Source organism: Chamaea fasciata, unplaced genomic scaffold (genome assembly GCF_029207755.1).
Source record: "Chamaea fasciata isolate MVZ Bird 193981 ecotype frontalis unplaced genomic scaffold, bChaFas1.0.hap1 SCAF_2, whole genome shotgun sequence".
NCBI classification, from domain to species: Eukaryota; Metazoa; Chordata; class Aves; order Passeriformes; family Sylviidae; genus Chamaea; species Chamaea fasciata.
In genome coordinates, this window is record NW_027094087.1 from 2,660,666 (window position 1) to 2,678,436 (window position 17,771).

The 17,771-nt window shown below is 41.1% G+C and overlaps 1 protein-coding gene across 1 annotated transcript in view; it reads left to right on the top strand.

Annotated features, from left to right (window-relative positions):
• Window positions 1-17,771, top strand: part of EPHA3 (EPH receptor A3) — a 176,214-nt gene that overhangs the window by 128,888 nt on the left and 29,555 nt on the right. Inside the window, exons 7-11 of the mRNA XM_066207743.1 lie at window positions 5,216-5,378; window positions 6,918-7,020; window positions 7,474-7,541; window positions 11,132-11,257; window positions 15,814-15,999. Coding sequence (XP_066063840.1) covers window positions 5,216-5,378; window positions 6,918-7,020; window positions 7,474-7,541; window positions 11,132-11,257; window positions 15,814-15,999 — 646 coding nt within the window. The remainder of the gene's footprint in view (window positions 1-5,215; window positions 5,379-6,917; window positions 7,021-7,473; window positions 7,542-11,131; window positions 11,258-15,813; window positions 16,000-17,771) is intronic.

Below are 17,771 nucleotides of genomic sequence, written 5' to 3' on the forward strand. Positions count from 1 at the left end.
ATTTATGCAATCTGATTTTGGGAAGAGTTTTTTTTTTTTGGTGAGCCAAAAAAACTGTGTCACCTCCCAAATCCTTGTTCACCCCCAGCCTTGTCTTTGGAAAGGTGTAAGAGGCCTTGACACTGTAACCACTGCTCAGCAATAACAAAAATATCTCTCTGTTATCAAACCTGTCTGTTTCCAGTGCAATTCCCAAAGCCACAGCTAGGTACTGTGAAGAAAATTAATTCTACCCCAGCCAAAAACAGCACAGGTGGTCTCTTGGGTTTTACTTGCCCCAGAGGGAGAGATTTTTTTCCCCTGCTGAGGCCATTCAGTTAATTTTAATTAAATCACCAATAAGTTTTATTTGTGTTTGGGATGTTTTGATCATCTTTCTACACCGAAATTGGGGTTTTCTGTTCGAGAAAATTGCCGTCCAGTGCTGTTTTATGCACAGACGGAGCAGGCAGCTCCTATTCCCACCGGGTGTATCCACTCTCAGGGAGCAATTGGTTGTCAGAAGACAGCTTTATAAGACAGCCCACCAGTCTTAGGAGGCTGATCTTGCACATGTGTTTCTCCCCTTTGAAGTCTGTGATCAAGAGTTCACATGCACCAGACAGTTTTCTTAAACCAGGGAGCCAAGTGCTTGACAATGGGAGCCAGGCCGTTTAGAGCAAAAGGCTTTTAAAAAGCCAACCTTCTGGCACCAGCCTTTTTAATGTGTGCTCTGCAGGCCCTTGGGGAGTCAGAAGCCTATTCCTCAGGGTTTATGAGGAGGAAAAAAAAATTTAAAAGGCAAATCTCTTGTCAGGAGATTTGAATCTATGTGGTTTTGAATCTGTGTGTTTTTGAATCTATGCATTTTTAAGCTTTGCAAATGATGGTAGGTTCAAAACTAGCTCTCTGATAAACTTACCCGGGCCAGAGCAGCTCATGCGGAGTTGTTGCTTTTCATTCCTCCACCAAACACCTTTGGAAGATGCTGCTTTTCAGTCTGGGATCTCTAAGCATGCTTCCTTCCCTCCTCTTTTAAAAGGAGGGGTTTCTTTTCAAACTGGTCCAGTCCGTTTGATTTTCTGCTTCAGAAATCATCTTGGTTGTGCTCATCAGAAAATCCACGGCTGTTAAGTGGAAATAAACCCTTCAGAGTTAGCAAATCTGGGTATTTCTCCTGGCAAGTCATACCTGATTGCTGGTAGATGATTTATGCTGAGCCATCCTTTTTCATCCTGCTTGTTTTCAGTTGATACGTCTTTTGTCATCTCTTAGAAATTAAAAAACAGAGCATTAATAGAGCAACGCAGGTCAGCCCAGTTCTGTCATACATCTTGTTCATGACATTATTTTGCTAAGCTGGTCTTAAGGTATTTAGGATATTGCAAGGGATTTGGAATAAAAAACACAATGCCATGTATCTAAATTATAATATCTTGTAGGTTTTTTTTGTCATGGATTATTGTCATAAAATATTTGAAATATATTCGGTTTCTCCAGGGTACTTAATTAACCTTCTCATTTGTGTTTTTTTTCACCAGTTATTGCCTTTGTGTAGCCAAAAGAGCAGAGCTTTATATGTGTCTAAAGAAATTAGTAGCCGCAGCTTTAGGAAACTGTTTTAACTCTTCGGAGTTAATCAGAATGGCCTGGGTTGAAAGGGACTTTAAGTTCATCCAGTTAAAACCCCCTGCTATAGGCAGGGATAATTTCCTCTATGCCAGGTTGTCCAAAGTCCCACCCAGCCAGCCTTTGAGCACTTCATAGCATGATGAACTGAGTGGCAGTTTTTCAGGAGCAGTGTTTGGAATAGAACTGCATTTTTTGTAAAAAACCCTGAGAGTTATATTATGAAGCCCCAGGCAATATTTATTCAAAACATTTTAAAGAAACAAAATCTTCTTTCAGAGGGAGACCATATGGAATTTTTAAGCATTTATTTTATGGCAGGGCATAACATTTTCTGTTCAGTTAATGGTACGAAATGACACCTCAGTTTAGTTCATCCATGTAGTGCTGTGCTGAATTTTAAGTGTCTCAGCCATCAAAGTGCATAAACAACAAAGCCATGTTTTTTACTTGCTCAAGCCCCATTCTTTGTTTCCTCCTTCTCCTTGTTCACATAATCATGTTCTCTTGAAGGAGTATCTTGTCTTGTGAAGGTACAGAAAAAAGCCGTCTCTTAAATACCACTCATAAACTATTAATTGCTCCAACTAAATATGTGGCTTACAATTAAATCACGTACACTATATTAACATGGATTCTTCTGCAAACAATGAATGAAATTCAGCTGCAGGCTCACGTTGCTAAAATAGATTAGCTTTTGCCATCGTAGGAGTTGTGTGATCAGTGGTTACAGCCAACACAGAACTCTGCACTTTGAGGCTGAAAAGGTGCATTATATTCAAATGCACTTTGTTGCTTTTAAACTCTTATTATTCTGGCTTTAAATGCAGGTAGGCCAGGAATACTCCACAGGACTTGTGGGAAATGTCATGTCCGTGAAGAGTTCACTTCTGGCAACAAGGGAAGCAGTATCAGGACTGTGGCCTCCTCCCAGAAGTGCGTAGTCAGGTTTTGGCCTCTCAAGTGCACGTGAAGCTGATGGGAAAAATATTTTTCCTTCTATAATATAAGCACTTTCTGTGCTTATCTGGAAAAGGGCAAACCATTCACCCGTGCTGGTGCCGCCACTATCAATTTAAAATGTCTCCAAAATACGGTTTTTGCAAAACAAAGTATGAAATTATAAAATGTCACTTGCAAATGAGACACTAACAGTAGTAGGATTTGCTTCCCAGCAAAGATTGTGTCTGGTAAAGTATGCAGAAATATTCAGGAAGAAATTGCTTTGTGCATCCAAGTTCAAATTTATCCTCAGAGTGTTTGGTTAGAGATCTGCTTGGCAAAGACTGACTCTCCTTTTTGTGTATTCCTTCTGCTTATGGCAGCTATAGTGCTGTATCTCTGAAGTTTTGCTTTATCCCCAAGAAAGATAAACTTGGGCTTTTATGTGGTGTTGCACTGATTTGATTACCAGCAACATAAAAAATGACTTACAAAATATGTGTGTAAAAAGCTTCCCATAAACTGAGATACCATGACATCCTCCGTGCCATTGTTTTAAAGGTTTATTTTCCAAGTTCCAGCGTGGATTGTTAACAGACAGGGCCATGACTGTATTTTCCCTTGCACGTATGTGTCTGCACCAGAAGGAAATGTTTGCATTTCATAAAAGCAGCCTGAAGCGAGATCAAAATGAATGTCCAGTCACAGCATACACAAAAGATGTTGTGTTTTAAAGACAAGATTATTATGTCTTTGAAATTAAAATAGTTGCCTACGTCCAGCTGAATGACGAGATAAGGAAAGGCTGCAAATTATAATACTAGGCCTTTGTTAGTTCAAAAATAAATCATTTTACACAAGCCTGTTAGCTCTTTAGAGTGTCTTCCTGTAAATTTGCTCCCCTGAATTTAGAACAGAGAACGTTATAGAGAAGTATTGGAAAACTCTGAGGAGGTCCAGCGCTGATCTCCTTTTTATTTTTAATGTGCAAAGAAAATGGGCCATGGGCAACATTTTTATATTCCTTCTTTGAAGACTGGGTCCAGCTCACCCTGTCTGAGGTTTGGATTCTGGATGGTAACTTCTAGGCACAGGCTCAGCTGCTTTTTCTGTTTTCTTTTTTTTCTCTTTCTTTCTTCCTTTTTTCCTTTCACTGTGATTTCTCATGGGCACACTGTTGAGTATTACGTGGAGCTTCTGGCAGTTCCCCTAACTATGGTATAAATGTTTCTGTTTCTCTGTAGCAAAGACTGCCAAGAACACGGTACTTAGGCTTTCTTCAGCACCAAAGTGAACAGTTTCTGATGTTCACCTCCTAACCTGGAATATCCTGACTCTGTTCCTGCAGACAGCACGGCAGAGCAAACACCCTAAAACAACTCCAGCCACTTGAACTTTACACGTGGAGGTGAAATGCCCTTGGCAATGAGCGTGCTGGGTATTTTCCAACCCCTGTGCTCGTGCACTGGCCCTCCAGTGTTGTCAGAGCTGCAATGTCAGCCCCTCACCAGCTAATGCAAGGCCATAAAACATGATGAGAATTAGGTGAGATTCTCTGAGTCCGACGTGCGCTCGCTGGGTTCTCGCTTTCAGCCCGGCAGGATTCAATGGCCGCAGTGTTCAGCACAGCGTTCAAAGCAAAAGGACATCACATGAAATCCCCACCACCTCCAGAATAAAAAAAAAAAAAAAAAAGTTCATGGTGGGGAACCTAAACAATTGAGATTCTCACAGTTTCCCACATGTGTGGCTGCTGGCCAAGAGGGTGGGTTTTTTTTTTTTATCCCCGAGACAGTTCCAGCTGCCATATTTTGGACGCCAAAAATGCTCTTTTGGTACAAGATGGCTTTAGTAAAATAAGCAGTACCTCAGGCTCCAAAATGCATGCCTAAATGTTAAGATTATGTGCTTACAGTGGGACTGAGACATACTTTTATCAGGATTAGCTTTTTACACAGTGTGAAGTGTATCCAAACTTACCAAATTACAAACCAGTCCTCCTCTCATTTTATATAAAAAACGTTATGTCAGACATAGGTGGCTGTTAAGCAGAGAGGGGTTATGAGCATAGTCCAGGACTGAGTTCAGTGGGGTTTTGTCCAAATGAGGATGGACACAACTATCTCATAGTTTTTATGGCATAATAGAAAACCAGCTAAATCTGCCTTTTTGCTGAGCTGAGGAACCCAAGTGGGGTTTCCCTTCTGACTCTTATAAAGGTAACCACTGTCTTGTAAAATGTGAGGCAGTAAAAACTGCATCCTGCAACAGCTCTGCAGGGCCCTAAAATGTCTTAAAGTTGGCCTGTTACAACTTCCAGTTCAGTGCAGTAGGCAAATCTGATTTATGTTTTTTTAAATAATCTTTTAATAATTTTCTCGTTGTATTACAGACCACGGGCAAAATGATGCGAAACAACGTAATAAAATGTCTTAAACTCAGCATGTCTAGTACTCGATTTACAGCTCAATACCATAGCAGATCTGATGATTTGGGATACCTTGTTAAAAGATGATTGAAAATTAATGCTTGTACAAGCATTTGTCGGGCTGTAAATACTCCAAAATATGCCAGTCCTCTCCAGGACGTTTGTAGTAGTTTAGCGCCAACCCCCTCTTTTGTTTTTAGGGTGTGGTTTTAATCTGATAACGTCTATTTTCAAAAGCAGGAACAAGAGACAAGCTATACTATCCTGAGAGCCAGAGGCACCAACGTGACCATCAGTGGCCTCAAGCCTGACACCACCTACGTCTTCCAAATCCGAGCCCGGACTGCAGCCGGATACGGGACAAGCAGCCGCAAGTTTGAGTTTGAGACCAGCCCAGACTGTATGTATTTGTTCAAAGGGTCTGTGCTGACACCCTGCCCAGTTCCTGACTCATCTCAATGGCTGCTTTCACTCCTTTTCTAGCCGAGGAAATGTGTCTCATAACTATTTATGATGTGTCTTTCTTGGTAGCGTTGCTGTATAACTTTATGTTTTATCATTAAACTTGGAACAGGCTGTAAAGAGTATCCCAGAACTATCACAGGTGGTGTTTTCTTCCATTCCCCACCCCACTTCCACCTCAGGCCAGAACTGATGCCTTGCTAGGCCATGGCTCTTGCTGAGGGAGGAAGTGTGATAGAAAAACAAAGAGTAGTGTCTGGCCAAATCTTTCACCTTTATTCTGTGTGTATTTGAGATACGTTATGTATTTCATCCCCGCTTCTTCCTTCTCCGCCCCGGCTGTTACTCTGAAAGGCAAACAAACTCCATGTTTAAAAAAGAGTTACAAATTGCTGTTATGGTGGCTTGCAGCTTTGGTGTTCCAGTTGAAACTAGAACTCAACTTAGGAGAATTACAGCAAGAAGGAAAAAAAATCAGTTGCAGAGAAAAAAAAAATATTAACAGTTTGGAGGTTAAGGAGTTTTCTCTGCCAAGTAATGTTACCGAAAGAAGGGGAAATTGAAAAAGTAGAAGTGTGGCAGGAGGCAGTGGTGCCCATCTCAATAATAAGCGTACAAATTACACAGGTGACCGGGAAATGACGTAAGTTTGCTCCTGTGTTTCCAAGTTACCATAACTGGGTGCAGTTGAGGGTGTGTAACAGGCAGAGATGGGAGTGATGTGACCCTGGACGCAGGCTCTTTAACCCGTGGGGCCAGCAGTGGCAGCTCCCAGCTCAGTTTGGGCGGCTGACTTGAGGTGTTAAGCTGAGGAGTTTTAATTCTGCTGTGCTCAGGGAGGCTCAGGAAGTCTCTGCTGGAGACTGGTCCTCGCTCCAAAGGCCTAAAGTCACCCTGTCATCGTGTAACAGTCTGAAGTTCCATGCTTAGGGACCACAGGGAAACAGCCAGAATAAGGCAGAAAATAGCCCTTTTCCTGTAGACACCGGTGCCTGCGTGCCCCGGCTTTCCACAAGCTTCGTGTGGATATTGTCAGGCTTAGCTGGGAAACTGAGCTCCTAAAAGCACTTTCCATCATACAGAAGGGGAAGTGATGGTGATGATTATGGGATTCCTTGCCAAGGAAACGTTCCTTACTGAGCATGACATAAAGTATGGATGGCACACGTGACATGTATGTTTGCATTTATGTGTGTGTTTATACATTAGCATCAGTTTGCCAGCAGTTGCCACAATTAGCAAGAGTAAAAATTGAGAGTAGCAGCAACTTTGGTGAATTGGCAAAGATGGCTGGAGTCTTGTGTTTTCTTCCCTTGTATTCATTCGTTTGATGAAAAATTATGTCCTGGATTAAATATCTGCCAGGAGACCAAAAGTTGTATCATGATGTCTGTCCCCTGTAAGCATGTAAATTCTGATGTGATCAATGAGATGTGCGTGTGAGGTTATTCATGTGATATTTTTGTTGACTCCGCAGCGTTCTCCATCTCCAGTGAGAACAGCCAGGTGGTGATGATTGCCATTTCAGCAGCAGTGGCCATCATCCTCCTCACAGTGGTGGTGTATGTCCTGATTGGGAGGTGAGCCTGGTGTCTGATTTGCACATTTTGTCCTGTTGCCCTGTCCCTGAGGGGCCCTGATGACCGTGGCATGTCGTGGGTCGTGGTGTGGCTGGTTTTTAATCCTTTGTCTGCTGCCCAGGAGCTCCAGGCTCTGCCTCACGGTCAGTAATGAGCCCGCTAACGTTAGCAGCCCAAATCATGCAGCAGTTGTTAAAAAATGCTATAAACACATTCTCAGGCAATTGTAAAATTAAACTGTAGGGGTCAAAAAACAACAAATCCTCTCATTAGCCAATTTCCTCAAATTCCCTGAGAACATCACATGCCTCTATAGGGCACAGAGAATGTAAATATCATTAAACTTTCAAACAGGCATTTAATTGTGCAGGGAAAGCATTCTATTCTGTTTCCACCTGCAGTTAACACATCAAATTCTCTGTATTAATTTTTTTTTTTCTCTGTTGCTTGTAGATTCTGTGGATACAAGAAGGCTAAACATGGCACTGATGAGAAAAGGCTGCATTTTGGGAATGGCCACTGTAAGTTACTGAAGCCTTTTAATGCTTCCAGATCTGTTGAATTCATCCCTTAGGTAACTGATATTTTTCAATTAAAAAATAAAAAAAAGAGCCATACCTCACTTAAACCAAGGTGAAATTGGGAAGAGAGTTATCCCTTCTCTTGTGGGTAAGGAGATTTTCCCCAAACAATTATTCTTTGTTTCAGCTCCTTTCCTGTGTGTTCAGGTTAGTAATGAGCAAAACATCGCTGTCTATGTTCAAACAATGCGTGTGGTTGGAATTGTGATTTTGGATTCCTGAAATCCAGAGTACAGCTGCAACTTCCTCGTTATATAAAGTCCAAGAAATATATTTTTCTTTCCCAAAGCAAGATGTGAATCGATTAAGCCTGTCTTGATGAATGCTAAACCTACTGTGAAAATTGTTTGCTTGACAAAGTTCACCTAAAAAAATAGTAATAATCTGATCCTGAGTCCTCTTTGCAATGTGCATAACTTTGTTACACTTTCCCACAGCAGAGCTGTGGATCCTGAAGATTGGCTCACAGGCAAAGTTCTGTCCATACACCCTTTAAATCAGGAAAAAAATAGTTTTGGAGCAGGGGCAGCTGAGGGGGAAAGAAGGTGATAGCCTAATTCCTGATCAGGAATGGAGGATTACTTGGTTTTCTTTTCTTTTTAATCACTGTACTTTGGATTTTTATATCCTTACAGGCGAGGATAATGCCCCTCATAGACACCAAGGCCAGACAATCCTTTTTTTTTACCCCCATAATTCTTGGTGTCTGATGAGGCTTTGCTTAATAAGAAGCAGCAGTTCATCTTTGAAACTGTTTCAGCTCCAGATGAGTGTCTGCTCCACCGTGTAAACCATGGTTGAACCATCCATTTCTGTTGCTCAGCGTGTTGTTACATTAGTCTACGTGCGGTTTTTCTACACACGACATTGGCATTCGACTATTTGCAAGAAAAGAGCTGCTGGTACCATAATCAGGTGCCCCTTCCCTAAATATAAGTAAATTAACATTTTGATGAGGGATTTACCTGCAGTAGCTGGAAATTAGAACTGCTTCCCAATCCTCGTGACAATGGAATAACTGTTCTCTGGCTGTTCAAATTATTATTCTTTTAAGTTTCCTGCCCCTCCTTATCTCAAGAGAGCCAAGAGCATGAATATCCACGATTTCTTGTCTCCTTCCCCAGCGCTGTCAGGGGATACACAAGCTGCAGCCCAACAACTGCAAACCAACTATTCTCAAAAAAAAAAAATCTCTACGGTTACATGTGGCCCATAGAGTTAATGCTTCATCATCCAAATTTAATGAGGTTATAAAATAAAAGCAGCCAGTAAAATAAGTGTCACAGACAAATAACAGGTCAGAATTTGCTCTCCTTACTCCCACACAATGGAAAGTTGCAATCACTATTCCTAAACATGTCAGTGCTGTTAAATTCCTGTGGATTAAATTGCTTTTAATTTGGCTTTAGATATTTATGTACTGTTTTCTGAGTAGTGCCATGCTGATTCACTGTGCAGTAAGACCAGAGCCAATCATGGGCCTGGGATGTCTGTTGGAAGTTCTTGAAAATTATTTGTCATAGATTTTGCAGATATTTATCTGTTAGAATCTGTAAGTGTGTTCGTGTGTGGCTGTTGAAACTTTTAATCTACCAAACTGCAGTCTTTCCCAAAGAGAAGGAAAATTGCTCCTATGAACTAGAAAAGGGACAAAGTAACTTCCATGGCTGTCGTAAACTTTCAGCATCTTAAATACAGCAGCTGGTTTATTTCAGTCAGTTTACTCTGAATTACTTTTAAAAAGGCTCCAGCCATGAACTATTCCCTGCAGCCTTATTACAAATCCTATAATATTACTTCAAAGGAACAAAAATGTTTCACCTCCTCAGATCCTCTCCCTTTGCCTTCTCTGGCTGGGCCTTTTTATTCTTTTGCTACCTTTAGGGCAATTTGTGCTGTTAAAATGAAAATGTAAATTATTATGTTTGCACAGAATGAGCTGTAAAGTAGTGCAGCTTAACACATGTGCACGTGTTTATTATCTGTATTTCATGACAGAGCCCAGTTACTGCACAGGCTGCCCTTAATTATTGGTGTGAAGGGATTATTCTCCTTGCAGCCACCATCACCTGATCTTGGGAACCTCTGGGGTCAGCATTAAAAATCCCAAGCCAAAAACCCCACGGAGCAGAAGCTTTTAATTGTTATTTTTATTGGGGATGTGAGGGGGCCTGTAATGTACATTCAGCATGGACGGGAAGGAGCATTTACAAGATTTTTTTAACCAACAGCAATATACAGCCAATTACTTTTTGTTTTACTTGCAGGTAATTCTGTAATCATCAGGCCCTTGAAGGAAACACAGTTGGCTTTTAATGCCGTGCACACGCAGCCCTTGTGTCGAGAGCATGGCTCTTACTTGGCATTGTTTTCAAGGCAATTAGCTTGGGAACCCAGTTTTATCTTTTTTTTTTTTTTTTTGTCAATTCTGAGGCAAATAAATCCCCATAAAATTGATTTTTTTTTCTTTTTTTTACATACCTTTTGCATTGTTAGATAAAACAATTTCGTGCTCTCATGGTCCGAAGGTCTTTTTTTCCCATCTGTGCAACCCCAGCGAAAAAAAAAAAGGTTTAACTGTTTTAGCAGTGAAAAAATTGCCGCAGTATAATAATGCTAAGATGGAAAGGATATTCCTGAGTGGGTTAAAGCAGTGTTTGTTGAAGGAGTTAATATCTTTTACAAGACCAACTGGTACAGTTAGGGAAAGCTGGAAATACATGTCTGGGAATGTAGGGTTTGTGTCAGAAGCAGAAAACTTCAAGCTGGGCATTTCAGTTTTTTGTTAATAAAATATATTCCTGTTGTAAAATGAGTACAACAGAAGGTACTGGGTGCAAACACAAGCAAGGCTTTGAGCTGGGGAGGGGAGGGGGAATGAGGCTCTGCTTTGCTTGCAGCATTTTTGTTGGAGGCAAAGGTTGGGAATGATCTCTTCCAGCAATCCCTAGCCAGGAAACTCTAGAGGGGGCCAGGATAATAACATGGATGTATGGGAAAAAAACTCTAGAACCAGCCTTTATTCAGAACAATTCTCTGCCATCCTTGTGTGTTCTGGCAGAGGGGTTGAGGCAGGGGTGCATTTTTTCATGTTTAAGTTTCTTATTATGCATCTTGTCGATGGACTTAGGGAAAAATAAAAGAAAGCTGGAGTTGATCTGATTTCTTAATATATTCCTAAGAACTTTTCAGGTTGACTGTAGCAACACATTTTGTTCCTTGCCCCTTTGTTGTTACTTTGGAAGGGTCAATACAAGGCAGCATCTAAATGGAGCAGCCTGGGAAGGGTGAGTGGTATTTTAATATTGGATAAAGGGTTAAATACTATATGTGCAGATATTTGAAATGAGTTGCCGCACAAACTTTGGTTTCACTCTGTACAAACATCCTGAAGACCCAAAAAAACCAGTTTGATTTGAAGAATTACTTTTTCCTTCTATCGATTTGGTTTCTGTTGTCTCATGAGCTTTCTTTAGAAGGATTACTCAAGTCTAAGTAACATTTTCTCTCTGAATTTGTTTTTTACACAGTGAAGCTGCCAGGTCTGAGAACTTACGTAGATCCACACACGTATGAGGATCCCAACCAAGCTGTGCATGAATTTGCCAAGGAACTGGATGCTTCCAATATATCCATTGATAAAGTAGTTGGAGCAGGTAATGAACACCAGATTTATTGAACTAAAGATAGCTTTTTGCTGTGTATGTACTGTTTTATATCTTTAGGTTCATAGTTGTGACCAGAAAGAGAATGTTCTAGAAAGCCCTCAGATTAGTAGGTCACATTTACAGCCGACTTCAGTGCAAAGTTAAGGGCACACAATTTTATATTTCTTTTTTTTTTTTCTCAAAGAAAGGAGACAGCTTTTCAAAAGACACCAAGCCCTCACTTGAGTGCACCACTGTTGGAAGGGAAAAGATCATTCAGCCTCACTTCTGTGTTTCTCTTTAAAATCTGTCAGCACAGAAAATGTTATCAACTGTGAAGATGTTTTCTTTTCTTTTTTTTTTTTCCCCATAAAAGGACTTTTGGCTATTGTGCCTTGAGTGAAACCACAGGCTCATTTCATAGCAGTCACCACGCATCCATCAGGCTGCAGTGACCTTTGGTCCTTGGATTGATTTTGGTCACTGCTTTGGATTTGAATTATTGATTTAGGAGGAAAGGGTTGTCTGTCCAATAACTGATTGTCTGAGCCGTAAAGATGCCACAGATTGTTGGATTTACAGGAAAGAAGCTGGTGACATGATCAGATTTTTGTAACAGAGGAGCCAGATTACAGAAATTCTCATTACACTGAGCGTTGCAATGGAGCATGTAGCTCCTGATAGGATGTGTGATTCCTCCTTGAAGTGGAGTGGCAGATTGTCTCATTGAGCCAGAAGATCATGGAGTGTTACCTTTCCTCCTATATTAAGGCATTTATGAGGAGTACTATTGATTTTTAATCCATTGAAAAGTACTTGTGCCTTTATTATCGATTTTCTGGGGCTTCTCTCCAAGTATACGGTTTGAATTAAAACCATGGGATGGGAGAGATGGACTCCGAGCGCACGGCAAAAGATTTTCAGCTGGAAAAAGTGTAGAGGCCAAGGTACTGTACTCAGTGCAGTAAAAAAAGGAACGGTGTTTGAGCCTCTCCTGCTGAAGCTACTCAACTGTTCTTAGTTGGAAGTTACTTTATGGAAAGGTGGAATCCCTGTTCCTTGTTGGTTTAAATTTTGCCCCACAAGAGTGCACTGTTCTCCATCATCTTCAGTCAAGGCAGCAAAGCTCTGCTTCTTGCACGTAACAGGGAATTTGTGTGGGGATGGAGAAGGAGGAATACTCTTAATTTAAGTCCAGGAGCAGTGTGTTTCCTTGTAAGACTTTCGGGAGCCTCACAAATGCAAGCTTTCTAAATTTGGGCTGTCTGCAGCATACGAATCTAGAAAAGGACTTCCTAAGGATCATGCTATATCTTACGGCTTGGTTGTTCTGACCTCTTTGTAGTCAAGATACACAGCAGAATAAGAAGTAAACCAAAATTTGTCAAATGTGGCCTCTGAAAACAGAGGAAAAAATTTTGAATGGCTCCAAAAAAGGACTATGTCCTAAAGGAGTCAGGTGTTTTAGGTCTCTCTGCTCCTCTGCAGTGAGAATCAGAGGTTAACCTGGGTTGGAAGGAGCCCCCAAGGATTGTGGAGTCCAACTCGTGAGTGAATTGGCCCCCACAGGGATTGAACCTGGACCTTGGCATTAGCAGCACCCTGCTCAAACCAACTGAGCCGAGTGGCAGAGGGTTCCTGCAAGCTTTTTACATTAAAACTTGCACTCGAGCTATCCTAACACCTTTTTTTTGGGCATCATAGCTCAATTCACGTAGTCTGGAGGACATAAGGCATTATGTGAACATTTCCTCTTAGCATTTGCCTGAGGTGCCAACAGGAAGAGCCAGGAAGGGAAGAACAGATGAGAATCAGGCCGCAGAGAGGTGGGAGCTTCCAAAAGGAGTTTGTGGCATCACTTTACACTGCCATCACCCTCAGCACGTGGTAGCTTTTACATTCAGAGGGCCTCTTAGGCAACTTCTTCAGGGAACACTTCTCCCCAAAACCAGAAAGGCATTTCCTGCCTCTTACTGAGTCAGTGACTTGTCTGAGTGAATGGCTTGGTCTCTTCCTGCCCTTGTCCTTTGCAAGGCAAGTGTGAAGGAAATTATAAAAAAAAAAAAAAAAAGACAGGGATTTGAGAAGAAGGGATTCATTTAACTGCCCTGAAGTGTGACGTAAGTAACGAGACCTTCAAGTCGGGCAAGCGATCTCCACGTTCTGAAGTGCTCCAAGCGGTTTTTCACAGCTTCAGCCAGAAGTCTCTGAGAAGAGAGGGCTTTCAGAGCTTGCATAGCTTTGAAAACACACACAAATGCAATAAGGAAATATCCTTATCCAAAAGAACCTCAAGAAAAACACAAGGGATTTTTAGCGGGAGGCTAAGCATAAGAAAACTGAGGTCAGAAGCCACTTTTTCAGATTTTTCTTTGCAGTAATCTTTTCTTTTAAAATAACTCACTTATTTTTATGGATTCAGTTCAACAAACCACTTAAGAAGTTTAAATCCAACCGGGCAGTAGGAGAATACTACAGAAAGTACTTTCTTGATTTGGGGTAGGTTTAACTATGTGCTTTGCTGAACAAAAAAAACATTTGCTTTTCTTCCGAAGTTGAAATATATTTGTGGCACAACATCTTGCAGATCAAATTATTCACACAATTCAGGGGTTACCTGTCTGTGAGCTTACTGTGAAGGTTTGCAGCATCCCAGTGGAGGCTAGGACGTTGCTGATGTTCCCAAGGTTTATGAAACGTTGAGATTTGGTGCCTCTCCAAATCTGAGGCAGTCCTGTGCACTGAATTAAAATGCAGCGAAGTGAAGGGAGTAGCTGATTTCACAGAATCTTCATTTACTGTTCCCGAGTCTAAATGCACAGCGAACACCATCCCCTGATGCACTAAATAGGCTGTTCAAAAAGAAATTAGGATATCCTGAAGAGAGATCTTTGTGCCATGAACAGCCCTCCTAAATAATCCCTATCAGCTTTCCACACGTCAATAGACACACCAGTCTGCAGGGCAGGTTATACAGTCTTTATGTGTGTGGCATAATTAAAAATAAACGCCTCAGGAAGGCTTTGCTTGAAAAGCCATCGTGCTCATATCTTACAGTCAGGTTTTTCTGGCACTCAAACACAAGCCCTTCCTCCTCCTAAACAGTGTCTGGTGAGGCCCAGTCCATTTCTTACTGGGATCATACCGTAATAATTTGCAGGAAAAATTGTAGCGTAACTGCATGGGTCACTCTGGGTGTTGACCAGCTAGATGTATTTAGAATCCATGCTGCCCTGGATGTAAAAAATCATAAGCTAGTGTGGTTGGGCTGCCTGGGGAGCTCTTTCCAATGAAATTCATTTTCCAAGGAAGTAAACCTGCTTTATATCCATAGACAGCAGCAAACTTCATTGCCAGAAAGAGCCCATCTTTTATTCTCTTGCAGCATCTGCTGGCCTTGAGGTACTTTTGGAATCTGATTAATCACTCAAGTTCTGGGTTGTTCAGCCATGGCTAAATGGGACTGTGTTGATGGACATTACCCGTAACCTTTTCCTTCCCAGAAGTTAAACAAATATCAGATCCACGATTCCAGCTTTAAAATGAAGGATTGATGGCTGGGCTGCTGGCTGAAATCATAACTAAAGTCTCCATTGACAGTAACTGTAAAATAGTTCTAAGATCTTAGCTTGTTATAGGTTTTTGGACCATTAAAACATCAAGAAAATGGGGTTGGAAGCTGGGTGCTACAAGATTTATTTCAAGCATTTTTCCCCCCCTTCCCTCTGTTTTCAAGATGTGCTTTGGTCTTCCTCTTTTGTGGTGCTCTGACAGCCTTGAGCTGGGGCTGGTGTTTGAACTCTTGGTAAAGTACAATGGTCATTTGGGCTTGCAGAGGTTGAATGCTTGTAATGAAGTCTGAAAAGAGCTCAACTCCCATTAGTTACTAGTAATAGCTTTTAAAATTTGTTTCCCGAGCTGCTGCCTGTCTTGGCAGCCTGAAATACAAACGGTGTTAGAATCAAAGGGTGTAATGTCAGCGCTTTTCAGCAATATTATGTGTATATATACACACAAAGATGTACCTTCCTTTTAGCGGTTATTACCTTGATAGTACAGTTCTATGCCTAGAGGATGAAGCGGCTGGTGATAAGATGTGATGATATTCATTCCTGTGTTGTTGACTCAAATCTAGCCTGGGTTAGCAACAGAGAAAGGTCATTGCCCTACCACACATTTAGTCAGGCCTTTTTTGATTAATTTGGCTGGCTTTAGAAAACAAACAAACAAAATCAGAAAAAAAAAGCTGAAAACGGGTTTTGAAATCAGTTGCTGCTCAAATGATAACATATCGAAACTTCCTTATGTGATTTGTGTAAAAATTAGTTCACCGAAAGAAAACTTTCACGTGAGGTGTCTTCTTCCAACAGTTTTCTACACATTTAATGCTTCCTCTTTTCAATGCTAAGATGATTTTCCTTGTGCTTTGCTCTTGCATATTTCAAAAGGGTAAACCGGCATACACCACATTCCAGGGGCTTTTTTTGAGTGCTGATTCTTCTTTCTTGAATCCCTACGAAATAACTGCATTTCAGTTTCTCTCACTTTTCCGCTCTCTCTTTTAGGAGAGTTTGGAGAAGTGTGCAGCGGACGCCTGAAGCTGCCTTCTAAGAAGGAAATTTCAGTGGCCATCAAAACCCTGAAAGTTGGCTACACAGAAAAGCAGAGGAGGGACTTCCTGGGAGAAGCCAGCATCATGGGCCAGTTCGACCACCCCAACATCATCCGGCTGGAGGGGGTCGTCACTAAAAGTAAGAGATGACATCTGTGCATGGGAATTGTCACGGAGGTGCCCTCCGGCCTAAATAATTCCCTGATTTGCTGATCAGTCAAAGGAGAGCAAAAGTGAATTGTAAATGGAGCCAGCCAGGTTTGTGCTCTGCAAAATGCTCAATAATAAATTGGCAGGTTTAATAAACTCCAGAGGTACAAATTGCTCCAAAAGGGCCAAGAGGCACTGGGTGGTGGTTTGGTGAGGAGTCCTGGAGTCTGATGTGCTGGAGCTTCCTAATTGCACTGAATTGCGCTGTGTTCTGCTTTCAACTGAATCACTAGATTTATCATGAGCACTAATTAACGAACATCCTACCTGGTACAACAAGTGATTCTAGTGAATTATTAAATAAAGCCAAACTTTTTTCCTACTTGGTTTTCATGCTGGGGAAACATTCCATGGGATGTTCAATATGTATCAGCATGAGGCATTTTAAAGCTCCAGAATTCAAACATCTTGGTAAAAATCTCAAAAAAGTCTCAAGGATTTAATCTGTCAGTAGTAAAATTAATTTTATCTCTGTTTATATATATATATATTTACCTAAACGCCTTTTCTAAATCAGCCTTTGGGTGCTTTTGTTATGGGTTTGGTTGGGTTAGGGGTGTTTTTTTTGTTTGTCGTTGTGGAATTTTTTTTTTTTGTTAAAGCATATTCTTTGTCTCTGTTTATGATAACAAGTCACCTTCTCTTTTTGAGACAAAAGCATTTAACTGAAACCTCCATGTACGTGCGGTACCTTCCTGCAAAATTTATATAAATCAACAACCCTCTTCAGCCACAGTTTCTATGTTTGCACTGCAGAATGAAGTGATACATTTAGTGATCAGATTTATCTACCTACATTAGTTATTAAGTGGGAGATTTTTAAGAAAATTTTGTTTTTCAGTTGTGTGATTCAAAGTTTCACAGGGATGGGTATAAAAAAATTCCATAGCATACTGCTGAAAAGTACAAGAAATGAAAACCCCACCAGAATATGTCTTAGAGTCACTAGTAAAACGCTGTATGTTATGAAGAGCCATAATTATAATAATAACAATGCCTTCTCTGTGTGTGATTCATGCAAGTCTATTTTGCTGATTTCAATAACAAAGAAATGATTGTTTATCTTAGGTCTCACAGTCCTGTTAGGAAAGGTCTGCCTGCATAAATTGAGGCTTATCTCCTGCTTTGTAGTCACACGCATTTTGTGCAGCCAGAGTAAGATTTGCAGTTGCAAAGTCACTTGAATCTCCAGCATCAGTCTGCACACAGCTGAGCTAAAACCTATTTTGTTGCATTTTGTATTCCTGGAGCACTTGAGACAATAATTTAATTGCTGTACATGCAGGAACTTGTGCGTTGCTCTTTGATGCGCATTGCTAATTCTCTCTGTATTCTGTGTAAGTGACTTTTAGGGAGTTTGCTACTCAGGTGTTTTCACAGCAGTGCTGTTGGCTTTGGGAGGCTGGGAGAGGATGTCAGGAGTGCCAGCTGCCCATCACATCCATGTGTGAGAGAGAAAACTCCGAATATTCCCAGCTGAAGCCTATAAAAGCCTCAGGGGTACAACACCCTCTCCAGATAGCTCCAGTACAGGAGTTGAGAAATCTGCTCTGGAGCTATTTGTCTCCATTTTACTGGGCAGAAGTGTATGGCACAAAGGGAATATACTAATAAATACAACTATTTGTTTTATTAAACATTCTGCAGGGTGATAGGAGGACAAGAAGCTTGTGAGTTTGGAGGATTTTTTGGTTTTTTTTT